At 42.1% G+C, this 25,482-nt stretch overlaps 1 protein-coding gene across 5 annotated transcripts; it reads right to left on the bottom strand.

The window, feature by feature from the left end:
• Positions 1-3,416: 3,416 nt before the first annotated feature.
• On the bottom strand, positions 3,417-25,482 carry POGLUT2 (protein O-glucosyltransferase 2). Of its 5 annotated transcripts, none has more exons than XR_008318925.1 (10): positions 24,831-25,482; positions 22,322-22,527; positions 19,838-20,043; positions 17,503-17,580; positions 12,296-12,468; positions 9,151-9,388; positions 7,228-7,463; positions 6,013-6,102; positions 4,634-4,738; positions 3,417-3,604 (listed from the first exon to the last, which is right to left on the bottom strand). XR_008318925.1 is itself a non-coding variant. In XM_053306433.1 (10 exons), exons 1-10 carry the CDS (start codon positions 25,013-25,015, stop codon positions 3,587-3,589), a joined length of 1,509 nt encoding a protein of 502 aa, XP_053162408.1. In that variant the 5' UTR covers positions 25,016-25,474; the 3' UTR covers positions 3,417-3,586. The 5 variants fall into 5 exon arrangements, 4 of the variants coding, with proteins under 4 accessions (XP_053162408.1, XP_053162410.1, XP_053162409.1 ...); XM_053306433.1 differs by having other exon boundaries at positions 7,254-7,463; positions 24,831-25,474; XM_053306435.1 differs by lacking the exon at positions 24,831-25,482 and adding an exon at positions 23,631-23,769 and having other exon boundaries at positions 7,254-7,463.

Raw genomic sequence — 25,482 nt, 5'->3', positions numbered from 1 at the left:
TCGTGCCCTGGAATCGGTTCCACTCTTGTCCCCTCCAGTGGCTGTTGTTGCCGATTCAAGAGTGGATTGCCAGTCAGTTCAGGCTTTGGATCAACCTGACTCCACGGGTCCAGCAGTCCCTGCGGTGATGGTACTCCCCAGCAGCGAAAAAGGGGGTGGTGTTTCTATGACTTGGGTCCAGGTGACAACAGACGCCAGTCTTCAGGGCTGGGGCGGCCATTGTCTCCATTTGTTCGCCCAGGGATGCTGGTCGGAGAAGGAGTGTTTAAACTCCATGAACTGGTTGGAGTTGGGAGTGATCAGGCTAGTTCTACAGGAGTTCCTTCCTGTAGTTCAGGCCCAGCATGTTCTGGTTCGCATGGACAGTGCAACAGCTAAGGCCCACGTCAACCACCAGGGTGGGATGAGGTCCCGGTCCCTGATGCAGGAGGCCTCTCTCCTGTTGAACTGGGTGGAGGAACACCTTCTCTCCTTGGAGGCGGATCACATCAGCAAAGTCTCCAACACCCTTGCAGATTGGCTCAGCCGGTCTCAGATGGACCCTGCGGAGTGGTCGGTGGACTCCCGGGTCTTCCATCAGGTAGTTTGGCAATTTGGGCATCCAACCCTGGCCCTGTTCGCCTCCCCAGCAAACACCAAGTTAGACCGCTTTATCACACGATACCAGGCCCCCAGGGCCGCAGGGACAGATGCCCTGACCTTTCCATGGCCATGGGAGTCGCTATATGCCTTTTCCCCCTTTGCCACACTGCCTTAGACCATTTGGAGGGTACGCAAGTTTCAGGCAGAGGTTCTTCTAGTTCCGCATTGGCCATGGAGGCCATGGTTTTTGGACCTAGTGGCGCTATCATCCGCTCCACCGATGCCCTTGGGGTCCCATCCTCAGCTTCTCAGTCAGGGTCCACTCTTTCATCCAGATCCGGCGTGGCTCAGTCTCTACGTGTGGAGATTGAGCGGGACTCTCTAGTGGTCTCTGGTTACTCTAGTTCCGTTCATCAGACTATTTTGGTCTATACTGGTACTATGTTTGGTACTATACAGTCCGGATCTATCAGTCCACTTGGAAAGCATTTGCGATCTGGTGTGCTTCCTTTGGGATTCCTCCACTTTCGGCCCCTGTTGCCTAGGTGTTGGGGTTTTTACAAAAGGGCCTTGATGCGGGGCTTTGGCCCAGTACTCTCCGTCGTCAGGTTTTTGCTTTATCCACTGTTTTGCAGGTGCAAAGGGTTCCAGCCCTTTCAGCACATCCTCATGTTCAGAGGTTTCTGAAAGGGGCGGCAGTTTTGAAGCTGTCCACGATCCACAGGTTTCCCATCTGGGATTTAAATTTGGTCCTCAGGACTCTCACAAAGGCACCCTCCGAGCCCTTGTGTTCAGTTCTCCTACGGTTGTTGACCTTTAAGGTTTTGGTTTTTGTGGCCATCACTTCGGCTCGACGGGTGTCTGATCTGGGTGCATTATCTATTCGTAAGGAATTGTGTTTAATTTATCCAGACTATGTTTTGTTGCGCACTGATCCTTCTTATTTGCCTAAGGTGAATTCAGTCTTCCATCAGGAGCTGATGTCACCTTCTTTCTGCCCTCACCCTTCCCCCCCCCCCGCCACTGAAGAAGGAATGGCATACCCTGGATGTGCACAGGGCTGTTAAGATCTATCTAGGGTGCACGAAAGCGATCAGGTCATCTGAGTCCTTGTTTGTCTCATTCAGGGACTGCTCTCTGTCTGGGCAGGAGAGTTTCTACCTCCACATTGTCTCCTTGGATATGTCAGTGCTTCCTGTTGGCATACTCCGCTTCCGGTGTACCTGCTCCTGCCGGGGTTACGGCCCACTCTACTCGAAATGTTGCTGTGTTAGCCGCCTTTTCCACCTTGGCGCCTCTAGTTGACATATGCCAGGCAGCTACCTGGGCCTCCCTCTCCACCTTTGTTAGACATTATAAGATTCATGATTGGACGTCGGCTGATGCATCCTTTGGCAGGTGGGTCCTACAGCAGGTGGTTCTGTCATAGGACCAGACGTTGTAGCTCCCACCCTGGGTTTTTCGTAGTGGCTATGGCAGGTCCCATCCTGTCATTGGATACAATCCTCTTCTGAGGGAGAATGAATCATTGGCACTTACATGAATGGTCATTCAGTATGGATTGCATCCAACCCTCCTGCTTGTGTGACTGGTCTTTATCTTCTTCTGGCTGTCGTCTACCTGTCCTCAACATATCTACTATGTGGAGCAGTTTCTTTCTTGGGCGGTCTGTCCTCCCTTGGGGTTCTCCAGTTAGTGCAACGCTCATTCCTGACGAGTTCTCCCATGTTCTGTTTCATTCTGTTCTGGTTGCCCTTCTTTTGGGCCTGTTTGTTGTATTTTTACTGTTTATTGGAGTACGTTTTCTCTGGCTAAGTACTGAGGTCTGAGGGATTGGTCCCTCCCTCCTGATGAGCCACAAAGTTCTATGATTGGCCCTGTCTGTGGAGCAGTAGGTCGTGACAACCCATCCTGTCATCGGATACAATCCATGCTTCTGGAGGAGAATAACCATTCAGGTAAGTGCCAACGATTCACTCACAGTGTGCATGCTCCCATGAAATGTATTGTGAGAACATAGGATTCTTTGATCCCCGATCCACACTATGGCAAACCAACATTTAGCTGGGATCACCCAGCTAACTTCAGATCTAAGATTAACTATCCTGGTTAAATATCAAGTTGGTGCAGTGCCAACTGGGATCCCACAAAAAGCTCTGAGGGATCACATGCACCACGAGAATCTCAGAGTTAACAGTTACCAGGCATTACTATAATCTTGTGAACCAATCCTCCCTCTTTGGCCAGAGGGATAGCAATAGAGGTTCTAGACTCTTAGAGATGTCCCTTTCCCTCTACCTGCCCTTTTCTTGATCTCACTTAGTATTGCTGCTCTCAGACAACCCTGATACTTCTAAAGTGTAGGACAGAGTTTGGAAAGGCTTCATGAACACAACAGCAGAAATACATACTTCTGCGACACTGCAGGTTCCCTGGACAGAGAAAGACTGTGAATGGCATTAATTTCATTTAACAGAAATAAAAATGTCTGCAAAGTACATTAAAAAAAGGTTCCTGGACTTTGGCAGGAATGATTTCTTATGGCACTCTGTTAAACATAATACCGTCAATTTTGCAGGTTGTGCAAGAGCCCAAAACTCAGTCCAGGCTGACCGTTCTCTCCAGAATGTCATGGCTGAACAAGCCCTTAGGCTTTGTACATACAGCAATAGCATGGACTGCTTCAGTTAGAAATGCAGATCAGTGGACTGTTAGAGCCACATATTGGATTTTTGATTGTCAAGGGAATACTGACACCTTTTTTGTTGAAAAGCAGTATACAAATATTTTTTGTTGTATAGAAAAATCAACATGGGGGTCTTTAAACAACAACAGCCTTTATGGAAAGAATATTTATTTTTAAAAAAATATTATAAAAACAAAATTATAGTAATACTGCAGAACAGAATTCATTCAGACGATTTCACACCTAGTATTTTTTTTTAAATTGAAATGTGGAAATCCCAAGATAGGCTAATATTGCAAACAGCAGTTTCCCTTCTTGTTAAAGTTCCTCTTTGACCTGCAAGAAAGAAGAAAACACAACCATTGGTGCTTTTACTGATAGTCCTGAATAGATTTTGCTTTGTTTAAAGAGTACTCTAGTCATGCTGTTCTGTTAGTGTCCTCCTGTGTTTTTGCAGAGATCGTTAATGGTGTACCACAGAGAGGGTCCTGATTTGTGGGCTTTGATGGCCTGTTACTATTCCAAGCTCCTAGAGTGCATCACATACACTTTGCTGGATGGGGAACAGAAAGGGTCCATTTGTGCATTTGAAGCTTATGTCTGAAAAAGTGTTCTCTTAGTACTGTGTGTGTATCAGGATTCTGCAGGAGCAAGCAGAGAAAGTAGTACTGGGTGCATAATTCAGCCTCCTGGCAGCTTTAAAAAGCACGTTGATAGTCCTTAAGCTGCTTGAATTCTGAAGCCAGAATGGGTCCAAATAAGATTTCCATTGGGAAAAGGGCTTCAATGCCCTGAATATCTCCTTACTGTTCCCCATAACTGCCAAAACCAGAGTAAATTATGAAAGTCAGTGAAAAACAAACCACAGAATTCTAGGAAATTTTTCTTTATCAAGATTTGCTCAATTTGCGTTCTTTATACAGGTCGCAGAATCCAGCTTTTTCTTGACATGGAATTTGCCAAGTACATACATTTCAGCTTGGCTGGTTAAAGACCGTAATAAAGTTATTCATTCATTCATCCACACATTTCAGTATTATTATTTTTTTAGTGTACATAGCTGTGGTTTCTTTAAACGTGAAGCTCCTGACTTTCCCTGATGCCCCAATGACTTGGCAGGATTTAACTACTTCCAAACATGATCCGTTTTCTATTGCGCTACTGGCATCAAAGTTATGAAAATCCTTCTCTCCTCCCTTCCGCAATATATGGAAAAGCAACAAGGGATTCTGTTTGACCACCTGCAGTGAAGTCAGTGTTTTTCAACTTGGAATCTGATCGAGTGAGGCATACAGTGTGCCCATTAAATCAGAATCAACAGACCATATAGTAAGCTCCTAAAATGTTATCTTGTACGTACTGTACCTTTTTTCTATGGCAGCTGCAGGGGAAAAGGTCATCATCAGGCTGTTCCACTTTTTCCATGCCATCTCTAACTTCTGGCTCATTCACTTGTCGTTTGGCATATTCCTAATTTAAAAAAAAAAAAAAAAGTTTGCCAACCTAACTTTAGTAGCCTTTAGATGATAAGTCTACAGCCAGTGAATTGCCCATTGTTCCAAGAAATTCCCCAGAGAACACGAGACTCAGTATCACTGCATTTGTAAGCTGATCCAAGCCCCATCTGGTGACTTGCTGAAATATCAATACCTCCGTGTTAATGCACAGACATTTTCAGCTGTGTTTTGGGAGGGGTTTTTCTAAGTCTGGGTTCTTTGATCTTTGCAGATTGCTCCTTTGAGAAACCTATCTCTCTACATTAGAATGGGATTTGTGAAAGCTGGAATACGGCTTTAGAGAAATACCAACCTGATTTTTAGGACATAGCTTTCACACAGAGCTTAAGTATACGTGTGGATCTTAATTATTAAATTCCACAGATGATAGTTTATTAAAAGCTGTCCTTTAATATGAAATGCCTGCTTACCACGAGTATTTTAATTTATTACCACAGGACCAGTCTTGTTATATATAACAAAGGTGGAATTAGGGGTTGTGCAGATGCCTGAAGACCTAACCCCCCCACCCCCATCTCATATGAATTTAGCCAAACACCCACTATCTAATCCAGGTGCCATTCTGCGCCTTATCTGCAGACTAGCAAAAATACCATAATTATGACAGGCATGATGTATGTGGAGAGAAGGGCCAATGTATTACAAAAGCACTGGTGTGGTAGTGATGAAGTGCATTCTGCACAGAGAAAGACTGGGCCTCTGTTGGATTCCTGTCTGGAAGGGTCACAAACTGCCCAGGGAAAGGGGTGGGGGGCATAGTTTGTGCTCACTCTTATTAGTGTGCTTCATCTGTCCCCAGAGGAGAGGATGGAAATAATTCTCTTAAATGGGAGTTCTTTAAAAAGGGCATGCAGAGATACACTGGGGTAGGGGGTAACCTGCTGGCTGCCCTGGTGATCCTCCCAGTGACCACAGTCATGCATCAACCCTATTTCTATTTTCATAGCAGCATATAAGTCCTGTTTCTCAGTCTTGCCAAAGCAAAACAGAATTTGGTGGACTACCTTTTATATATGTTCGTGTTCACAACATGGAATCTGCCCGTGGTTAAAAATCATTAAAATCTGGGGAAGATTTTACAACGCATGAGAAGGGTGGGGGCAGGGTGGCAGAACAACAGGAAAAATCCTTATGTTTCTCCATCCAGCTGCAGAAAATGGAAGTGAGTATACTTCACTTCATGATGTTATACTGAAATTGCATTTGAGTAGTCAAAGAGAAACTGACCTGGAAAAGTTTGAAGTAATAACAGAATATATGGTCTCCCATGAGGTTGTTCCTTGCAAATTCTTGCCCTGCTTTTGCAATATTCTTTGCCTGCCAGGGAGGAGATGGGGGAAAAACACCATTAAAGTATGTCCATATTTGAACTTTAGTTTACCCCCCACCCCAGTTCCCGTAGTTAATGTTACATTTCATTTCCTCCCATTCCACCCAAATAAAATATGTTCTCAATTGTTATGTGCACTTTACTCTATCAAAATGAATCAATAATAGGAACAAGAAAGAATATCACAAAAGCCTAGCATTCCTGGAAGTGACAAAAGTGGTTCTTAAAGGCACAAATGTAACTTTATGTAATGATTCCAAACAGTGACAATGGACAAGGTTTCTCTTAGGAGGCTTGACATTAAAAAGAAAAAAATGGGCTGCTGGGGACAGAACTGGTTGAGAGGGCATGGTGGAAGGCTATTCTATTTTTTACACACAGAGAGGCTGTGAGGGGAAGGGTTAACTCTTTTCCTGTCCAAATTGCCCCCTCACATAACTATTTTGCTGCAGTAGCTTGGGGGCAAACAGTTAACCTCCCCCTACCCCGCATGGCTCTGTGTGTGTGTGTGAAAAAACAGATGCTTCTGTCTAGAAGCATGCTTCTTAACAATGCATTCCTGTGTGTTCGAATTTGGCAGATCCAACAGACATATCAGACTTCTGAAGGAATTCTGTGACAACAGCAGGTAGCCTCACAACAGTTCCAAATGTCAGAGGATCCCTTGATTTAACTGTGGATCTCTCTTGGGAATAGCCGGCAGAGGGCGTGTCAGTTCTGCTGTGTGTATCGTACCGTACACAACACACAGTCCTAAAAATGCTCATAATAGATATGATCTTGCTTTAGCACTATGCTGTTTCCTGCTAGCAGATCAGACGTTCATTGAATTCAATGCAGCAGGTACTACTCATACAGCAGAAGCTCTTTTAAACTGAGTGTGAACTTAGAAAAAGTGAACAAATTTAGGGTAGTTGTCACCTGCTCATCTGTAAATTAGCATATATGAATAATACCGTCCACTGTAAAAATGTCAAAGCCCACCTTTGGGAGCATAACATATCCACATAATGTATCCAACATCACTACACTACAGCTTAACCTTGGGAGGCCAAACACTTCTACCTGTAACTACTGGTGTCATTATCCTAGGCTTGTAAATAACTTGTTACCTGTGGCAACTAACTATTAATGGTACCTCCTCATCATGCTCCTTTGCCCACTGTAGTTTCTCCAAGAGATCACTCAGGTCACTTTTAAATGGAATGTAGTGTTTCCAAGGTTGGAGCTCGTTATAAAAATGCTCATAATAGATGGAGTCCTGCTTGAGCACAACGCTGTTTCCTGCTAGCAGATAAGGCAGTCTATATGCAGCCACTGTGCCATCAATATTAATTTGGTATTTATACTGCAAAAGATATAATACATAATTAATAGGCAAAAAGCCTGTATGTCTGGGCATCAAAATCTAATTAGAAAATATAGGATTTCAGGTAGCTGGTGAGCCATTTCACACTTTACTTAGCAACAAACCTGGGTTTGTCACAAAGTATACATTCATATACAACAGGGAGCTGCAGCCAATCTTGGCTCTCTTATGATCACAGCTGTAAGATGCAGTTCCAAGCACTTCTTTGTTGCATTCAAGCTCTGTGTTTTTAGGAGCACATTTAAGATTTCTTACTAATTTAATGTTCCGAGACTCTACATTTTAGACATCCTACATATACAAATATATATTTGCACACAAATATACATTTTAATTATAAGATTATGCTTATGCTTAATGTTTTATATTCTAGAAAAATCTCACATAACAATAAAGTCCTATTCAGTGTGACCCTAAAAACTGAATGTGCAACACATGCCTCCTTAATTTTTTGAGATAGGTTCACTGCCATAGCTTTCTGTATCCTTGAGGTTCTGATTTATCACAAAACTAATCCAAGCTTAAATCTTACAGAAGCAGTCATGTCAATTACACTTTGTTTGTTTGTTTGTTTGTTTGAAGTGTAAAGAAAATCTAGACCTTTAGTTTAAAATCCCTTTGCTCTTGGTATCTCTACTCAATTAGCCTGTATGGGCAGATAAATGGATCTAAAGCAAACACATGTAGGGCACAAGCTTTGCTTACATCTGGTTCAGACATGAATCCTCTCACACAAAGATCATCAAAATACATTCATGTAGTAGTGCTCTGTGATTTAACATTCACACTGGGTGTATACTATGAGTCAGATAAATGAATGGCATGGAATTTTTACACATCAGCACTAGACACCATCAGGGATGGGTGGAATTGGCACAGAAACATTACATGTGATTGGGCCAACTGAAATAGTAAAGCTAATACAAATGTTATCCTTCCATCAGGCAAACCAAGAAGTGGAAGAGGTTTTTATATGACCTCCACATCAGAGATTTAAAACCTTTAACAAGCTGTGTTGTTTCTGCCATTTTCCTCCACCAAGACACATACAGTGCAGTAAACTGGGCAAAACCCACCTGAACAAATTTTCTCATCCACATACAACAATGTGAGGAAAAAAACATCAACATGTTTGCTACTAGATCCAATGATAGCATCTTCTAGCCTCTGAAGAATTATAATCTGTATAAAGCCTCTGGTTATAGCACTGGGTGCAAGAATAATGGTAGTTTCCATCTTGGAGCTAATGGCAGCTTTGAGAATGCAATTTTTGTTGGGACCACAGTGTGGCAGTAAAGGGTTAAATATCCTCTTCACAGACCATGCATCCAGTGTTCCCTCTAAGGTGTGTGAACTCTTACACATTTTTTGATGTCTGCTCAGTTAATTTTAGATCCCGCTCAGGTTGAATCAGGAAGGCCCCACTCTGAATGCAGGTACACACACATACTGCCTTGATACTGCTGCCCAGAACAAATCTCGTTCCGCACACTGATGGAAAAAAAAAATAGAGAACACCGCATGCATCCAATCCTTCCCTGCTCCCCAAAGCTACTATTTACAAGAGAAAACACAGATACAGGGCCATACTACATATTTAACTTAACATGCTGTTTGGCCCTAAATTCTATCAATATGTAATAACTATTGTACATTTATATCCTACCTTGAAGAAATCAAAAAAGGAAATATGCTTCACAATGGGACCATAGAGACTTTCATCATGCTTGAAAAAGAAGAAGTTTGTAAATGCTGCGTCAATGATTTCAGGGTGTTTTCTACTCGTCTTCACAAGTTCAAGCCTCTCTTTACGACTGTCTCGGCCCCTCCATATTGCTGTGGTGTTCTTTGCTTCCCATGGTGGCCCAGTGTTTGCTTGAACAGACATCATATCTAGACTTACTCTGGATGAGAAAATGAAACAGAACTTTTTTTGGCATAAAAGCTGCATTTTCCCCCCTTAAAAGCCATTCTTTCAAAATATGAAAACAATGAAATATTTTCGGTCTATCTCATCTCACAGCAGTGCAGGAATAGAGTTAAATTTCTTTCAAAGGAGGTAATCCAAAAATGCATGTCTAGCTGGACATAATTAATCTTCTGGAAAAAAGATCATTACTCTTTTATGAAGGATCACAAATATGTTCAAGGTTTATGTGAATTAGTTTAATTAGAAAAAGCAAGGCATGGCAGAATGATTTGGCCATTAATTATACATAGACCAGCAAGCAGGAAGAGAACTGAGGAGGGACAGAAGTGAGAAGGTCATGGGAGATTCTGATGGAGAACAACCACTGAATAAAACATTATGAGATTTCAAGTATCAGCATAAAGTACATACAGTGATTGTGGAATTCCTTTTCACTGAAGACTTGAAAAAGTCTTCATTGTGGATGTTCATCAACTGATGGCTTCTTATGTGTGAATTACCCATCACAGATGGTGAACAACATACAGAACTTTCACGTCACCTCATTTCAAACATGTTACTAGATGCCCTTAAGGCTGAGTCGTGCAGCAGAATGAAGAGGAAACCACTTCATACCAAGGGTGGGGCATACCACTTTTTAATGCCCCCTACATTACAAAATTAAAAGTGGTTTGCAGAAAACCAGCACATCAGGGAGAAAAACTGTCCAGTCTTTTATCTGCCATTCTGGTTTTCTATTTGAAGGGAGTTACTGTAGGTCAGCATTCAAAAATACAACCCCTTACCTGCAATTGGAAGTGGGGCAGTCCATTCTACCTCCTCATAAGAACAGCTCTGCTGGATCAGGCCCAAGGCCTACGCCTATCTAGTCCAGCATCCTGTTTCACATAGTGGCCCACCAGATGCCTCTGGGGAGCCCACAGGCAAGAAGTTTGCCCATGCCCCGCTAACTTGGCAAAGAGGCACCTTTTAATGTGGTGATTCTATTTATTTAGCAGGGGAGAGTAACTGGCCCTATTCACCCCCAGCACAGTTCCTCCAGTGACTGTTGCTGCTGGTGCCAATCTTATGTTTCGTTTTAGATTGTGAGCCCTTTGGGACAGGGATCCATCTTATTTATTATTTCTTTGTGTAAACCGCCCTGAGCCATTTTTGGAAGGGCGATATAGAAATAGAATTAATAATGCTAATAAAATAATAATAATAATAATAATAATATTATTATTATTATTATTATTATTATTATTATTATTATTATTAATGCCCTCTCTCCTGCTGTTGCAACTGGTATTGAGAGGCATTGTGCCTCTGAGGCTGGAGGTGGCCCAGACAAGTAGCCATTGACTAGTAGCCACTTCATTCTTCTGCTTGTGCAGACCTCATCAAGGCAAATATATCAAGCAACTAGCATGGATTTATGAACCAGAACAGAGGACCCACCCATTTCAGCAGACGTATTACTAAAATATGAGTGTAGAATTGCTCTACTGTGACTTTTTCTGAGAGAGCTGACATGTCCTTAGAATGGCACATTCATAAGTAGAAGTGGCCCTGCCTCCTTTTCACCTCTGCCTCATTCCATCAATACTTGTGAAAATTTCAGGCGTTCCCATTGTCACCCCAAAGGCAAGCAGAGAAAATGGCCTCAATTGGAGGGAGCCAGGATTATTTTACTTTGACTTCTCAGAGCTTGCAATCACAGACTTCATGCCTTTAGCTGAAGCTCTCCTCAGTTAGCCACTCAGTTGTCCTGGTTAATGTCAGCTCAGGCTCCCTTGGCTCCTGGCTTCCTCTTCCACGCATCTACTGTATGGTGGACCTATGCACCTAACCTAGTGAGCCCTTTCTCACAATCTGTAAGGAGGGCTTCGTGGGCAGGGAGGAAGGTTTTGTTACCTTCCCTTCCCCGCAGATGATCCATGGAGAGCACTATGTGTGCAGCTCATGCACCCAGGTGATCCTCCACTACATCCAGCAGCATGGAGGGTTGGAGTCTGGAACGTGTTGTGTCCCCCGCAAAAAACTCCCATAATGCACTCCCCGAGTGTGCAGTGCATTGTGGGTATCCCTGGTGCCAGCCGGGAGCCCCACAGTCTGCCAGACCTGGCTGCAAGCACCTGGGGCTGGCAGACAATTTTTTAAAAAAGACTACGGGAGAGCTTGCCCCCTTAACCCCAATTAAACTGTGTGCTTTGCAGGCAGGTTTGCAGAGACTCCTATGGGGGTTTGCGGGAATCCTAGGATCCTGTGGGGGTTTGGAGGAAAGGTTGCCCATTTCTTTTGTGGGTTAGATGGTAGGTAGCACCCATCATGGCCTACCACCCAACCCACTTTGGTGTCCCTAGGAGCTACCCATGGGGGGAAATGGGGTGTTTTGAATTCCTGCATTGTTTCCTATGGCCGAAACATTCGAAACATTTCAAGTTTTGTTTCATTGAAACAGCCAGTTTGACCACTGTTACAATGAAACGTTTCAGCCATTTGTGTTTCGTTTTGAGCTTGAAACAAAACACAAAATCCCTTTCATGCACATCCCTAAAAACGGGCTTGCAACAAGCTTATACTCCATCAACGTGGATAACATGAATTGTGCATGGTTTTGATCCAGCTGGTTTTGGAAAACAACAACACTTCTGGTTACTATGTAAATTGTAAGGAGCATGGATGTAGTGTATTCACCCTTTCCTTGTACCCTAAGAAGGAGTATATCACTAAACAATCTTCTTCCCTACTCCTTGCACACTAGGCTTCCTATTTCTCATATGCTTGTAGCTATCACCAGCACTGGTCACTGTAATACTGAACAACAAAAAATAATATTCTTTGGGAAATTCTTTATGAAACTGTAAGTGATTTTTAAAAAATGCATAGAAATTCTTACCGGCCCATTGTTTCTAAAACAGAGTCTGTCAGGTCATAGGTTGGCATTACAATATCTTTTGAATCAGTGGATCCACACCACGAAAATATAGGATGAATGTCTTGAGAGGATTTCTTTTTTTCCAAAGGCCAGTCTCCCAAATTGACAAAAAATTCTACATCTGGCATTTTCACCTAAGACACATTGAACAACAGCATTCATAACATACTACACATTGGACTACTCTTTCACAGTCTCAAAAATCTCATCTGTTTTTAATGAATAATACTGTTATTACTGCCATTCAAATATGACAAACAAAGATTTCTGAAATAGATTCCCAACTTTGAAGAATATTTGGAAAGTGCCACTTGTATAGCAAATAGAAAATTAGTTCATATTAGTGGGCGAGGCCCATCATTGACCAGGCAAAATCATGTTGCGTAGATTATGTATAGGAAAGTTCAAGAAATTAAATATGTAATTTATTTTTCTATTAAAAAGTAAGAGAACAGCTTGAAATGTATAGAATTTCAACTTCAAACATTATTCATTCTATTGAATAATGACCATAAATGGTAAACGTAAATCACAGTAAATTTGAATCTAGGGAGGTCTTCTGCTTTTCTTGGGCATGGTGTTGTTTTTGAATTGAACATTAAAAATCTGTTGAGAACAGCAGCAGTTAAAATATGATTATATTCAGAATTTCCTCTTTAAAGATACTTAAGCCTTTCCTGAGCATATTCTGGTTTAAAAATAGTCCATTCAGCTAATTGTGTGTATCAAATTTTGTATCTGTAGGTTATCAGGAAGTATGATATTCAGAATTTCTTTTTAAAAAACTATACATTTTTTTAAATTTTCACCAAGCATATTCCAGTGTAAAAAGTGTGCATTCAGCTAATTTCAGTGGCAGGATGCATAGGCAAAATTTGGTATCTGTAGGTAACCTGGAAGTATGACTCTATTTCACATAAACAAACTAATTCTTCAAAATATATAGTAGATGTTATTCTGTCTTTTTGAGACAAAAAGGAAGATGTGCTTCAATGGCTATTGGCTAACAAGTCTCAAATCTTAAAGAGCACAATGCCATCTGCTGGTCTATATTATCACTGTAAGTTACATAAAGTAAAGTGTGCAGTTGAGTCGGTGTCGACTCCTGGCAACCACAGAGCCCTGTGGTTTTCTTTGGTAGGAGGGGTTTACCATTGCCACTTCCCACGCAGTATGAGATGATGCCTTTCAGCATCTTCCTATATTGCTGCTGCCCAATATAGGTATAGGTGTTTCTGGGAAACATACCAGTGGGGATTCAAACCAGCAACCTCTAGCATGCTAATCAAGTCATTTCCCCGCTGCGCCGTAAGGGACTTGTAAGCTAGCATAGCTGCTAATAAATATCTTCAGGCCATATTTGCTCACAATTTTTTCAATACGTTTCTGGGCCATGACGGATGTTTCCCTCAAGATTTGAGGGAAAGTCCTTCTGAAGCAACAATATTGAAACTGTGTTTTAAGGAACCTGCGGTTCCTCAAATGTTCCTCAGTGACTATCAGTAATGGCAAACATGTTACCACAAAGAGAAAGCAATCTTGGGTAACTTGTTTTTGGACCACATCTCCTATCATCCCTGGCCTTCAGCCATTGTGGCTGGGGATGATGAGAGTTGAAGTCCAAAACATGTTTCCCAAAACTGACTCATACCAATCTCCCCCTACAATGTGTAGCCAGACAAGAGTACTGTACTGTATTGGATTCTAGTGCCATGTTCCATAAGAACAGCCCTGCTGGATCAGTCCCATGGCCCTTCTAGTCCAACATCCTGTTTCACATAGTGGTGCACCAGATGCCTCTGGGAAGCCGCCCACAGAGAAGTGCTGAAGGCATGCCCTCTCTCCTGCTGTTACTCCCCTGCAATTGGTACTCAGAGGCATCCTCCCTTTGAGGCTGGAGGTGGCCTATAGCCTTCCGACTAGTAGCCGTTGATAGACCTCTCCTCCAATTCATGTTAACAGTGAGGCTCCAGAGTCCTGTCCCATGCCCAAGGTTGACACAGTGCACCCTAGAATCTGCCCTAGACTCTTCTGTAACTCTCCAGAACTTCTGGGGCAAACATGCAGTTCATAGAAATTGTTCCTTTGCGGCAGCAAGTTTGAAAACCACTGACCCAAAGTGACAAAACTGCAACATCTAGAAATGGGATATTGAACACATTGGGTTTGGGCTTACTAAGGCTTTGGGGGGTGGGTGTGTGGAAAGGCTATGCACCTCATTCTTTCCAGTTTTATGGGGGTAAGGATAAGGTAACCAACGCTTGCCTGGAAGGCAGCTCCCAGATATGTGGCAGTTCAGCAGATCGTAAATTCCCGCAACAGCCCAGCACTGTATTAGGAGAAGCTGGACTTGCAGCACTCCACATGGCTATTGAAGGCTGTATTTTTTGGTCTGGAGCCAAGCAGAAATTATTACTCATGCTAGGGACCCTGGAGGCTACTGCTCCATGTAATAGCATGAATGCAGCTCCCTCGCCCAAATCATCTGGATTTGTTTTTTGCTATACTTATGACACATCCTGTAGGCATCTATTATTTATATCAGCTGGGATTTATAGAGCTGTACACAGTGTTCTGTGCATGCAGTGGGGCTTTTCAGGGCCCCCATTCCCAGCACAGAACCTGAAATAACACTCCTGAAGGTCAAGACCCTCCATTCAATGTGGCATGAATAGTGCATATGCAACTAATAAAAGTTACTTTACAAGAAACAACTGTGACACATTCTTCTCTTAAGAGCTCCAGTGATGGGGAGAGAAACAAAAAGGTGGTCGAAAATGGATGCCATACAAAAGAAAAGAATGAAATAGTTGTACACTTGTTTAGAAAAATGTGGACAATTATAAACCATTCATGTTACAAACAATGCTTAAGACTGCAATCTGAAGTTCATTTAGCTGCAAGTGAGAATGAAGTCAGTTGGACTAACACTAGGACTGCGGAGACCTGAGTTCAAATCCCCATTCAGCTATGAAACTTACTGGGTGACTCTGGGCCAGTCATTTATCTTTCAGCCTAACCACAGGGTTGGTGTGCGGATAAGCATAACTATGTACACTGCTCTTGGCTCCTTGAAAGAAGAACAAGGACATAAATGTACAAAGAGAGAAAGATTGTTTCAACATGTTCAGAAGCAAGATGCCTCTCTCTTTGGGATATGGGTATTCTGCTCAAGGAATCATTAGAGAAGGGGTTTCATAGTATTTTGACAGAAGCTGTGATCGATCCGCTCCTTTAAACAAAAAAACAAACCAAAAGACACTTCTCCTGGGACCAGGCTGAGCAATTACAGGCTGGTGGAGAAGGTAATCATGTGGGCACTAGTGAGACATTCCAGGAGTTCATGGATGAGATGGATTTTCTGGACCCACACCAATCAGGATTCAGAGATGGATTTGAGACTAATGTTGATTTGCTTGTTCTGGTTAATGATTTTTGTCTAGAGCTGGACAAGAGTGTATCTGTTCATTTTTCTAGATTTGTTGAGAAAAAGCAACGTTTGTAATTATACAGACCATCAAATCTATCTCGATGATCTGAGATAGTGGGAATAGGGGGCACTACTTGACAGTGATTATGCTCCTCCCTGACAGGTTGTTGCCATTTACAGATTGCTGCTTTATCCTGAGAATGTAACTATGAGGTAGCACAGGATTCATCTTGTCCCTGATCTCTGGGAGAAACCATTCATCTGTCTGAAGTGTGATATCATCAATTTGAGGATGACAATCAGTACTATTTTTCATTTCCATCAACTTTAGAAGCAGCAATTCAGTTCCTGAATGAATACCTGGACATAGTTATGCATGAGGGTCAACAAGATGGAATTCAATCCAGAAAAGGCAAGGATTACAAGGGTGGGTCAATTTGGGGCTCAAGTAATGTTGGTGTCACCTGCCCTGGATGGGGTTCCCTAAAGGACAAGGTTTGTAACCTGTGGGTTGCCCTGGACCTCATGTTGCTGCTGAATTCCTAGGTGGTAGCAGTGGCCAGAGAACGGCTCTTATCAGCTTAGGCTAGTAAATTGGCTGCCATCATGTCTTTCATACACAGATCTTACCTCAGTCATCCATGCTTTGGTAACTTTTACAACTGCAATGTACTCTACATTAGTCTCCTTTTAAAGATGTTTTGAAAGCTTCAGTTAATACTGAGATGCTACAATTCATCTTTTAATAGGAACAAGCCACAGGAAATGTATTTCTCCTATTCTGACACAGGCTTCCTATCTTCTGGCCCAGCTTAACATGCAGACAGTGATGGCCATTAAACAAGCTGGGCCTGTGTACCTCAGGGAGTATCTCCTCTCATACAACCCTCCTCATTCCCTCAGATTTGAATGGGAGGTGCCATAAAACACCATGTTCTGTGTTTCAGTTTTATTCATTAAGCTATGTATATTCTGTCTCCCCAGACAACATAATAATTAAAATACAGCAACCAAGCATGTGAGATCTATGAGGGCATGGGACTGTGCCTTCTCCATAGTGGCAGTCATTCTGTGGGACACTCAGCTCAGCTGGCCACATTTTTTATTAACTTCCTGGGAGTCCTTCCAGACAAAGAAGTGACATGTTTGAAAACGCAAGTGGTTTTCGCTTATCCACGTGGCATCAAGATTACATACTTGCCTATCCCACAACTTCACAGTGCCATCTGCTGGCTATATGTGATGAGAATCAGATTATCTTAAACATACTTTTAAGGGGAACTGTTAAAGAGGAGATCTTCATCATGGATTGCCAGCAAATGGCCAGCAGGTGGTGGTGTGAAATTGCATGATGAGTAAGTACGCCACCTAGATGGCAAAAGCAACTTGTGTTTTAAAATGCAGTATTTCTGCATATGGAATGACCTCTGGTGTTCAGTTAAAATGTTGCTTTTCTAGAAAGTCTTTTCTAGAAAACATTCTTGTTAATGACAACTGGAACTGATAATTTTGCTGGGGCTGATGGCTTGGTTTTTTGCCACCTAACTCTGGTATTCATTGGGTTTAATGTATATTTCTTGATCTTAGAACTAGATTTTATTACTGTTTGTATGGTTTATTGTACATTGTGCTTTGGGTGCAGGTTCATGGCAGTGAATGTTGCATATAAATTTTGTATACACCAAAATAAAAATAAACTAAATGATTTGTCACTAGAATATATTTAAGATATACTCACTTTTCTACTCAAAGAAAGTAGAATGGCATCCATGAAAATTCTAAACCCTACATGCTCTCCATAGGTCTTTATATAAACCTAAGATAATACAAAAATTGTTGAATTAGTTGCCTTATTTCCAAATAAAAGTGGCTTATAGTTTTCAAAGCAACTCTATTTTCTAACATAAATAAATGTGACATTCAGTCTGATTTCAGTTTCTATACACAGGACTATGCAATGCAACAACACAGGATATTGTCATGGCTTAGACGTCTGACTCAGAAGAGTCAGAGCAGGAGGATTCGCCTGCTAGTGAGGACTCAGAGGCAAAGCAACAGGATTTGGCAGGGAGACCAGACTCTCGAGCTGAGGATTCACAACAGCTGCCAGACATGATTTCTGATGGGGAGGAGCCTGGGATTTCACCTGTCTTGAGAAGGCATATCAAGAGGCAAGCTCAGTGGCAGTCACACAGGTGCAGGAGATCACAAGAGAGAAAGCCGAAGTGCTGACTCAGGGAAGCCTGATTGGCTGCTGGTTCTCTTGAGCCATATATATTTAGCAGTCTCACTTACTCAGATGCTGTTTGCAACTTTTCGCTGGCTGCAGACAGTGTGCTATTTGAATTCCAAAACTTTGTCCGAGTTCCAGTTTGCCTTGTTTATGCTTTCCTGCTTTGTTCTGTTAATTCCTTGCTTCTGTCTTCCTTCGCTATTTTCATTCCTTGCTCTGTGTTTTCTTTTCACTTATTACTCAGTTATTGTTAGAGGGGGGTACCTAGTTCAGTTTAGGGGACTTAATTCATTTACTGTTTTTCTTTGTGAGCCTTTTGTTTTTCATTCATGCAGTTCCACTGCCACTTTCTGTTAACTCACCGGGGAGTGCTGAAGGGGGTTGTAAATCCTGTTGGGTTAGCCAAGCTAACAGACTTACGACAGATATACAGTTGCTATTATTCCTGTTGCTGCTGCTACTATTTAACAGCAGCAGCAGTGGATTATATAGTTCTAATAGAGAACATTCAGTAAGAATTTGTCACTCAGAACTGGCATGTTTCACAGCATTAGATGAAATTCATAGAAACAATAAGTGGTGGGGGGGAGGGGCGGGATGAGAAACAGCCTTTGTAACAATAGTGTCAGTTACTCCACCAACTGTGAAGAGGTCTAAGTTCTGGGGCATGAAGCAACATGGGAGTGCCAAATGCCTTGGAGATATTTTTAGTACTTCTGTTGTGCAATATTACTACAGCCTTTCTTTGGAGAAAAACCTCTTTATACTGCTTGATGCAGGAAATCAAGAGCAAGATTATTCCCAACAGATGCTTATCCAGCTTCTGCTTGAATACCGTCAGTGATGAGAGACCCTTGATAATTAGTGCATTGTTGAATGGTTCTTACCATTAAGAAGTTTCTCCTGATGCTCAAACAAAATGTAACTCCTGTAACTCAAGCCGATTAGATCTAATCCTGCCCTCTGGGAAGCAGAGAACAAGACTTTGCTCTCTTCTGTTTGACAGCCCTGCAAGTATTTGAGGAGCAACATGTCCCACTTCAGTCTTTTCTTCTCCAGACTAAACATATCTAGTTCCTGCAACTTTTCTTCACAGGGCTTATTTTCAAGACCCCTAATAATCATTGCTACAATTCTATGAACTTGTTCTAGTTTGTCTATACCAGTGATTCTCAAACTTGGGTCCTCAGGTGTTATTGGACTTCAACTCCCATAATCCCCAAACAAAGGCCACTGAGGCTGGGGATTATGGGAGCTGAAATCCAATAACACCTGAGGACCCAAGTTTGAGAATCCCTGGTCTATACCCTTCTTAAAGTGCAGTAGCCAGACCTGTACACATTTCTCCAGCTAGTATGGAGAAAAGTCAAACCATTACTTCATGTGACTTGCTGAAATCAAGGTAAATTATGTCCCCAGAACTCCCTCAATCCACTAAGCTAGTAACCTGATTTTTTATTTTTTTAAAGAGAGATAAAATTAGTCTGGCAGGATTTATTCTTGACAAATCCATGCTGGTATCACTTGTCAGGAATTCTTAGGTTCTCTCTTTAGCCTAAGGTTGCCTGTTGGTCAGAAGAGAAGCTGATTTGACTGAGATTTGCTATTATACTCCTTCAGCTATGTCTCTCTCATTGCATGCCTAGCCCTTTCTGCTACCTGGCTGCCAGGCACTTGCATATTGAAAGCAGTTGGCATCTTCCAGCTGCTTGAGCCTCAAAGTAGTTGCAACAAGACCCACAACTGTATTTACCATCCATTGCTCAAGGTTCTTACCATACATTTGCTTGCAAAACAGCCATTTTATTTCTGATGACACAAGCCTTAGCACAGAATGTACCTTGTTGTCTTTTATGGTGTAATGGCACAAGCTCTGTCTCTGTCCAAACCGTTGTGGAATTTCTTTGGCAATTTTATCAGGATCCACTGTAGGAAACTGTGTCAGATCTCTTTGAATTTGCAGAATGGCTTGAGGGCAACTCATCTCTTCCAGCCAAGCACTGCCATCTTCCTGAGGGCAATCACAGTTCTCATGATAGACAGGTCCTGTACACAACAAATTGTTTTAAATATATATATTAGAAGTCTTATGTTACACAGCATTATCTGGCTCAAATTCAGTACAGTTGGAAGCACTGTGATTTATGTTTTGTCCCAATCTCTTCTATGATAATACGAAATCACACTATTATCACTTATGTTGGAGACCACTGTGTAGATCACCTTCTTTACAACATGGCCTATATGCTACATTTAAACAGTAAAGGTACATAGGGAATTTTCAGTTGGTTGTCCACAACTATAACCAAAGTATGAACCTGAGCATTTTCTGGAGCCAGTAATAGACTTGTATATTTTTTTGGCTTTTGGTGGCTAGATGTTAAGTCAGCAGTGGTTTTTGAAATATAAAAAGTTATAAAAAGAGCCCCTGGTGGTGCAGTGGTAAAACTGCCGCCCTGTAACCAGAAGGTTACAAGTTCGATCCTGACCAGGGGCTCAAGGTTGACTCAGCCTTCCATCCTTCCGAGGTCGGTAAAATGAGTACCCAGAATGTTGGGGGCAATATGCTAAATCATTGTAAACCGCTTAGAGAGCTCTGGCTATAGAGCGGTATATAAATGTAAGTGCTATTGCTATTGCTATATCTCTTTCATTTCATCCAGGCCACAAACTGTCAGGTGGTCAACAAGACCTGGGGCAGGTACAGATGACTTGCTGAAAGTAAGTATGAGGCAACTGTAGGTTCCCAGTGCACATGTGCTCCCAGTGCAAGCCAGTACTTTATTGTCCCTTTTTCGCCTGAACCTAGAAATATCAGGTAGAGCATGCCAGCTTCCCCAATGATCTCTGCCCAACTTCAGCTCTTGGTTACCAATGTCACGGTATAGAAATATTCATAGTAGTGGTAGTAATAGTAGTATTAGAGAAGCCAAAAAGTAGTATTCTTAGAGGCTAAAAATTTGAATAAGCTGTCCTTAAACATTCACTATTGTTTATAGCGGCATCTTTATGTTCTCTAATTGGTATGAAACATTGCCTGCTGTGCTATAATATCAATATAGTTATATGTTACTTAGAGAGATGAGACTTTGATGGATGTTCACTCTATTGAGCAAGCACAAAAATCCCTTGATTAATGTCGGTATGACACATGAGTTCCCAGCACTGTCTAAGACAATGTTGAATTTTAGTTGAATTTTATTGATGATTTAATTTTAAATATTATATATGTTTTAAATGTTTAATCTTTTGGGTTGTTTTGTTATTGTAAATCAGCTACAGACTTTGGTAGTGGGTGGTATATAAATATGTTAATTAATTAATCAAACAAACAAATAAATAAAAATGTGTAGCACTGTGTTTTGATACCTGGGGTACATTTCCCCACTCACCCAGAGACCCTCTTCACTTCCACATATTATAAATATATATGATACATATATACTGTGTTCTTCAGCTCCCAGAACTTGGACAGGCATCCTCCTTGCAACTATAGCAGATATGAGGGATATATTGGCCAATTCGTTGGAATCATTAGGAAGGGATTTGAAAATAAAACTGCTAATATAATGCCCTTATACAAAACTACGATGGGGCCACATTTGGAGTACTGCATACAGTTCTGGTTACTATATCTTGAGGACATTGTAGAAATGGAAAAAGTGCAGAAGAGGGCAACCAATATGATCAGGGGCCTAAAGCACCTTCCTTATGGGGCAAGGCTACAGCATCTGGGGCTTTTTAGTTTGGAAAATACTTTTTTACACAGTGCATATTTAGTCTTTGAAATTCTCTGCCAAGGGATTGTGGTAACGGCCACTAGCTTGGAGGGCTTTAAATGTGGCTTATACAAATGCATGGAAGACAGGTCTATCAATGGCTACTAGTCTGGTGGCTGTGGGCCCAGCCTCAGAGGCAAGATGCCTCTAAATGCCAGTTGCAGGGGAGCAACAGCAGGAGAGAGAGCATGCCCTCACCTTGTGTCTGTGGGCTTCTCAGAGGCATCTGGTGGGCCACTGTGTGAAACAGGATGCTGGACTAGATAGGCCTTGGGCCTGATCCAGCAGGGCTTTTCTTATGTTCTTGTAGAGAGGGGAAGAAATCAGTGCTACAAGGGACTTCCCCACTCTGAGGGGCAGACACATGGTGGCTTCATTTTTCACCAACATAGTGGCTTCATCTTTCAAGGCAACTTTCAGTCCCTCTTTTGTGCCCCAGCACATTTTGTGACAAACAAGTGCAGCTGTATACAGCACTGGCAATGACTATTTTAAAAACAACTCACTTTTCAAATTACTGTTATCATAGGATGCCATTTTTGTACCTTTTAAAGTATACGGTGATTTGGCAATGTGTTTGTCTTTGGTCTGAACCTCAATCTTCAGGTTTCTGTAGCTTGCGTACATTCTGTACCTCACAATGAAGGAACCATCTTTTCTGTCCAGTATCTGCACCCCTACCCGGGTAAACTGCTCCTCAGGAGCTGTGATCTTTACTTGAAATGCATTTTCACCTGGCGAAACAGTAAACCTACGTAGAGAACAAAGACAATGGCAATGAGGAAATCAAACAAGTTTTTTAAGGGCTGCAACTAAAGATTGGATGTCACCTAGAGTTGAAACATCTTGTAGCCACTTCATACTCTCTTGTAAACCACCCAGAGAACTTGTGTTTTGGGCGGTACAGAAATGTGTTAAATAAATTTTAAAAATAAAAAAAATACTCTACGCAAGGGGTTTCCAACCTTGGGTCCCCAGATGCTGTTGGACTACAACTCCCATCACCCCTTTGGCCATTGTGGCTGTGGATGATGGGAATTGTTCTCCAGCACCACCTGGTGAGCCAAGTTTAGGAATCTCTGCTCTATAGTACTGAGGATTCAAAGTTTTTTAAAAAAACAAACCTGAAGGAAAGCCTTTCCGCATTAATTTGTCTGCTGAGGAATCTTTGCATTTTGCAGAGGATCCTGTAGCCTATTATAGGCTGCCTATTTAATTAATGTGGTATGCTGGCTGACTCTGTTGGGCTTTACCATCACCCTGCATTAACTGGACTTGCACTATAGAATGTATACGACACTCCATTTGAGTTCCAAATGACAAGGTAAATAGGTATTGATGGGCAAGCTGCCTTTCGGATAATCTGTCTGCTATTATTGATCTTATTCATGAATCCAAAAAGGGCTCTAAAGAAACCCAGGGTTCCTGGAACACAGTTTAAGGTCACTGTTCTATGCTGATCCAGGCCTGGATGATCTAACTCAGAAGATGGTTACTGAGGTAAGTGTAACAATCTGAGTAACTTTTAAAATTTATTTTACAGATGTGAACATATTCTAATCCAGCCTGCCTCCTAGCTAGCATAGTGTACGGAGTCCCAACTCACTGGCAGAGCTTATAATGAATGTCACATGTCATACTTAATTCTGAAAATGCATTTAAGAACTTTGAAGGATCCGATTCCTTGTGGCCTTAGGAAACTGCCTAATTTAAACCTTTTGCCATTTTAAAAGAAGAAAGAAAAATTAAATCACACTTGTAAGGTAAAGGTAAAATGTGCCATCAAGTCGATTTCGACTCCTGGAGACCACAGAGCCCTGTGGTTTTCTTTAGTAGAATATAGGAGGGGTTTACCATTGCCTCTTCCCGTGCAGTATGAGATGATGCCTTTCAGCATCTTCCTTTATCGCTGCTGCCCAATATAGGTGTAAGTGGCTGACAATTCTTATCAAAGAACTAAATCAGGTTTCCGGCTGCCTTTGAAAATGGTCTGGAAACTGCAATTGATACAAAATAGGGCTGCAAAATTATTAACTGGGACAGGGCATTTTGATCATATTACACCAGTGCTTCATCAGCTGCACTGGCTCTCAGTCCATTTCTGGGCCCAATTCAAGTGCTTAACCTTTAAAGCCCTAAATGGCTTGGGACCAGATTACCTGAGAGAACACCTTGCCCCATATTTATTTATTTATTTATGTTATTAGATTTATATACCGCCCTTCCAAAATGGCTCAGGGCGGTTGTCCCAATTTGGACCTTAAATATTCGGAGGCCCTCCTCTGAGTGCCCATGCCAAATGAGGTGAGGTGGGTGGTTACTAGGAAGAGGGCCTTTTCAGTGGTTGCATCCCATTTATGGACTAGCCTCCCCAGTGAGGTTCAGCTGGCCTCATCACTTCAGTTTTGTAGACACCAGGTAAACACACTTTCTGATCACTCAGGCCATTTAAATTTGATTTTTAAAACTGACTTAAAAGTTTTTAAATTGTTTTGTACTGTATTTTGTTTTTGTTTTTAATGTGTTGTGATTTCATGAGTTGTCTGTGTTTTTACTTGATATTTTAATACTGTGTTGTAAGCTGCCCAGAGAACAATTTGTTATGGGACAGCTAACAAATAAAGGTTATTATTATTATTATTATTATTAAGTTTGTGCCCATGTATTCTTTCTAAACCATGCTGTCTGCTAACAAATATGATGGCTTTCTTGTTCTAACAACTTCTTAGACCAAAAAAAGCAACAGTTATTTATTTTTCTGACCACAAAGTCTGGCCACTCCTGCCTTACTGAGTATACACTTGGTGCCAGTGCCTCATGGGTTCAATGGCCCTCAGTTGCCCTACCAAAGAACAGAGCTGTTTTGGGCTGCAGACAGAAGGGAGGCTACACAGAGGGGTACAGTACACACACACACACTGCTTTTAATTGCAAAATTCTTAGGGCCTCTTCCATGTTCTTGAGTCAGGCTACAGAATGGTTTTGTCATTCCTTTCCTCCTACATCCCCCCCACCCCCCAATCTTTTAAAGTTGTCTGAAGCAGCTGTGCTTACCTCTTCCCTTCAGTGTCTACTGCCTGGACATAAAAATACCGCGCAGGAAGGACAACATCTGCTCTCAGACCAGGTCCCCATATTAAACTGTTCTCAGGGCTTAGCTGGCTTCCTCCAGCCGGTTCGGAAATCCCAAGAAGAATTGTCCCCAAAGGCAAACAGCAAGTCAGCCAAATGCTACACATTTACAGACTTTCCTGTAAATGTGTACAACACAAAAGCAGAACAAATGCCACAGAGATCAGAAGCAAAGAAGTATTTGTTGCCCCGGTAGAGGCAGAAGAAAAGTACAGCGTGGTAGTGTCCTAAGAAGGATGTACTCAGTTACACATCATCATCTGCCTTGCCCGATGCTTTCCTTACAGCAAACCGCAACGAGACTCCTGCAGCAAAGCCTACGAAGGAAAGGCTGCTTTGCGCTGCGCAATTCATGAGGAACGAGAGAATAAAAGCGCTCCACCGCGGCACCCACGTCCCAGTTCCTTTGTCTCGCGTGCGGCGCCTTTCTCCTGCCTCTCCCCCTTGCCTCTCGAGCGGGATCTTCGCTTCAGCCCTATTGCCAAGCGCAGTCGGATGGAGACGGGATTGGGGATGCGATCATTGGTCCAACAAAACTTCTTCCGAATGAATAATCACGGCGAGTCACTTCCCA

Source organism: Hemicordylus capensis, chromosome 3 (genome assembly GCF_027244095.1).
Source record: "Hemicordylus capensis ecotype Gifberg chromosome 3, rHemCap1.1.pri, whole genome shotgun sequence".
Classification (NCBI taxonomy): domain Eukaryota; kingdom Metazoa; phylum Chordata; class Lepidosauria; order Squamata; family Cordylidae; genus Hemicordylus; species Hemicordylus capensis.
The sequence above is the reverse complement of the archived record's forward strand: the minus strand, read 5'-3'. Positions and strand labels throughout refer to the sequence as shown.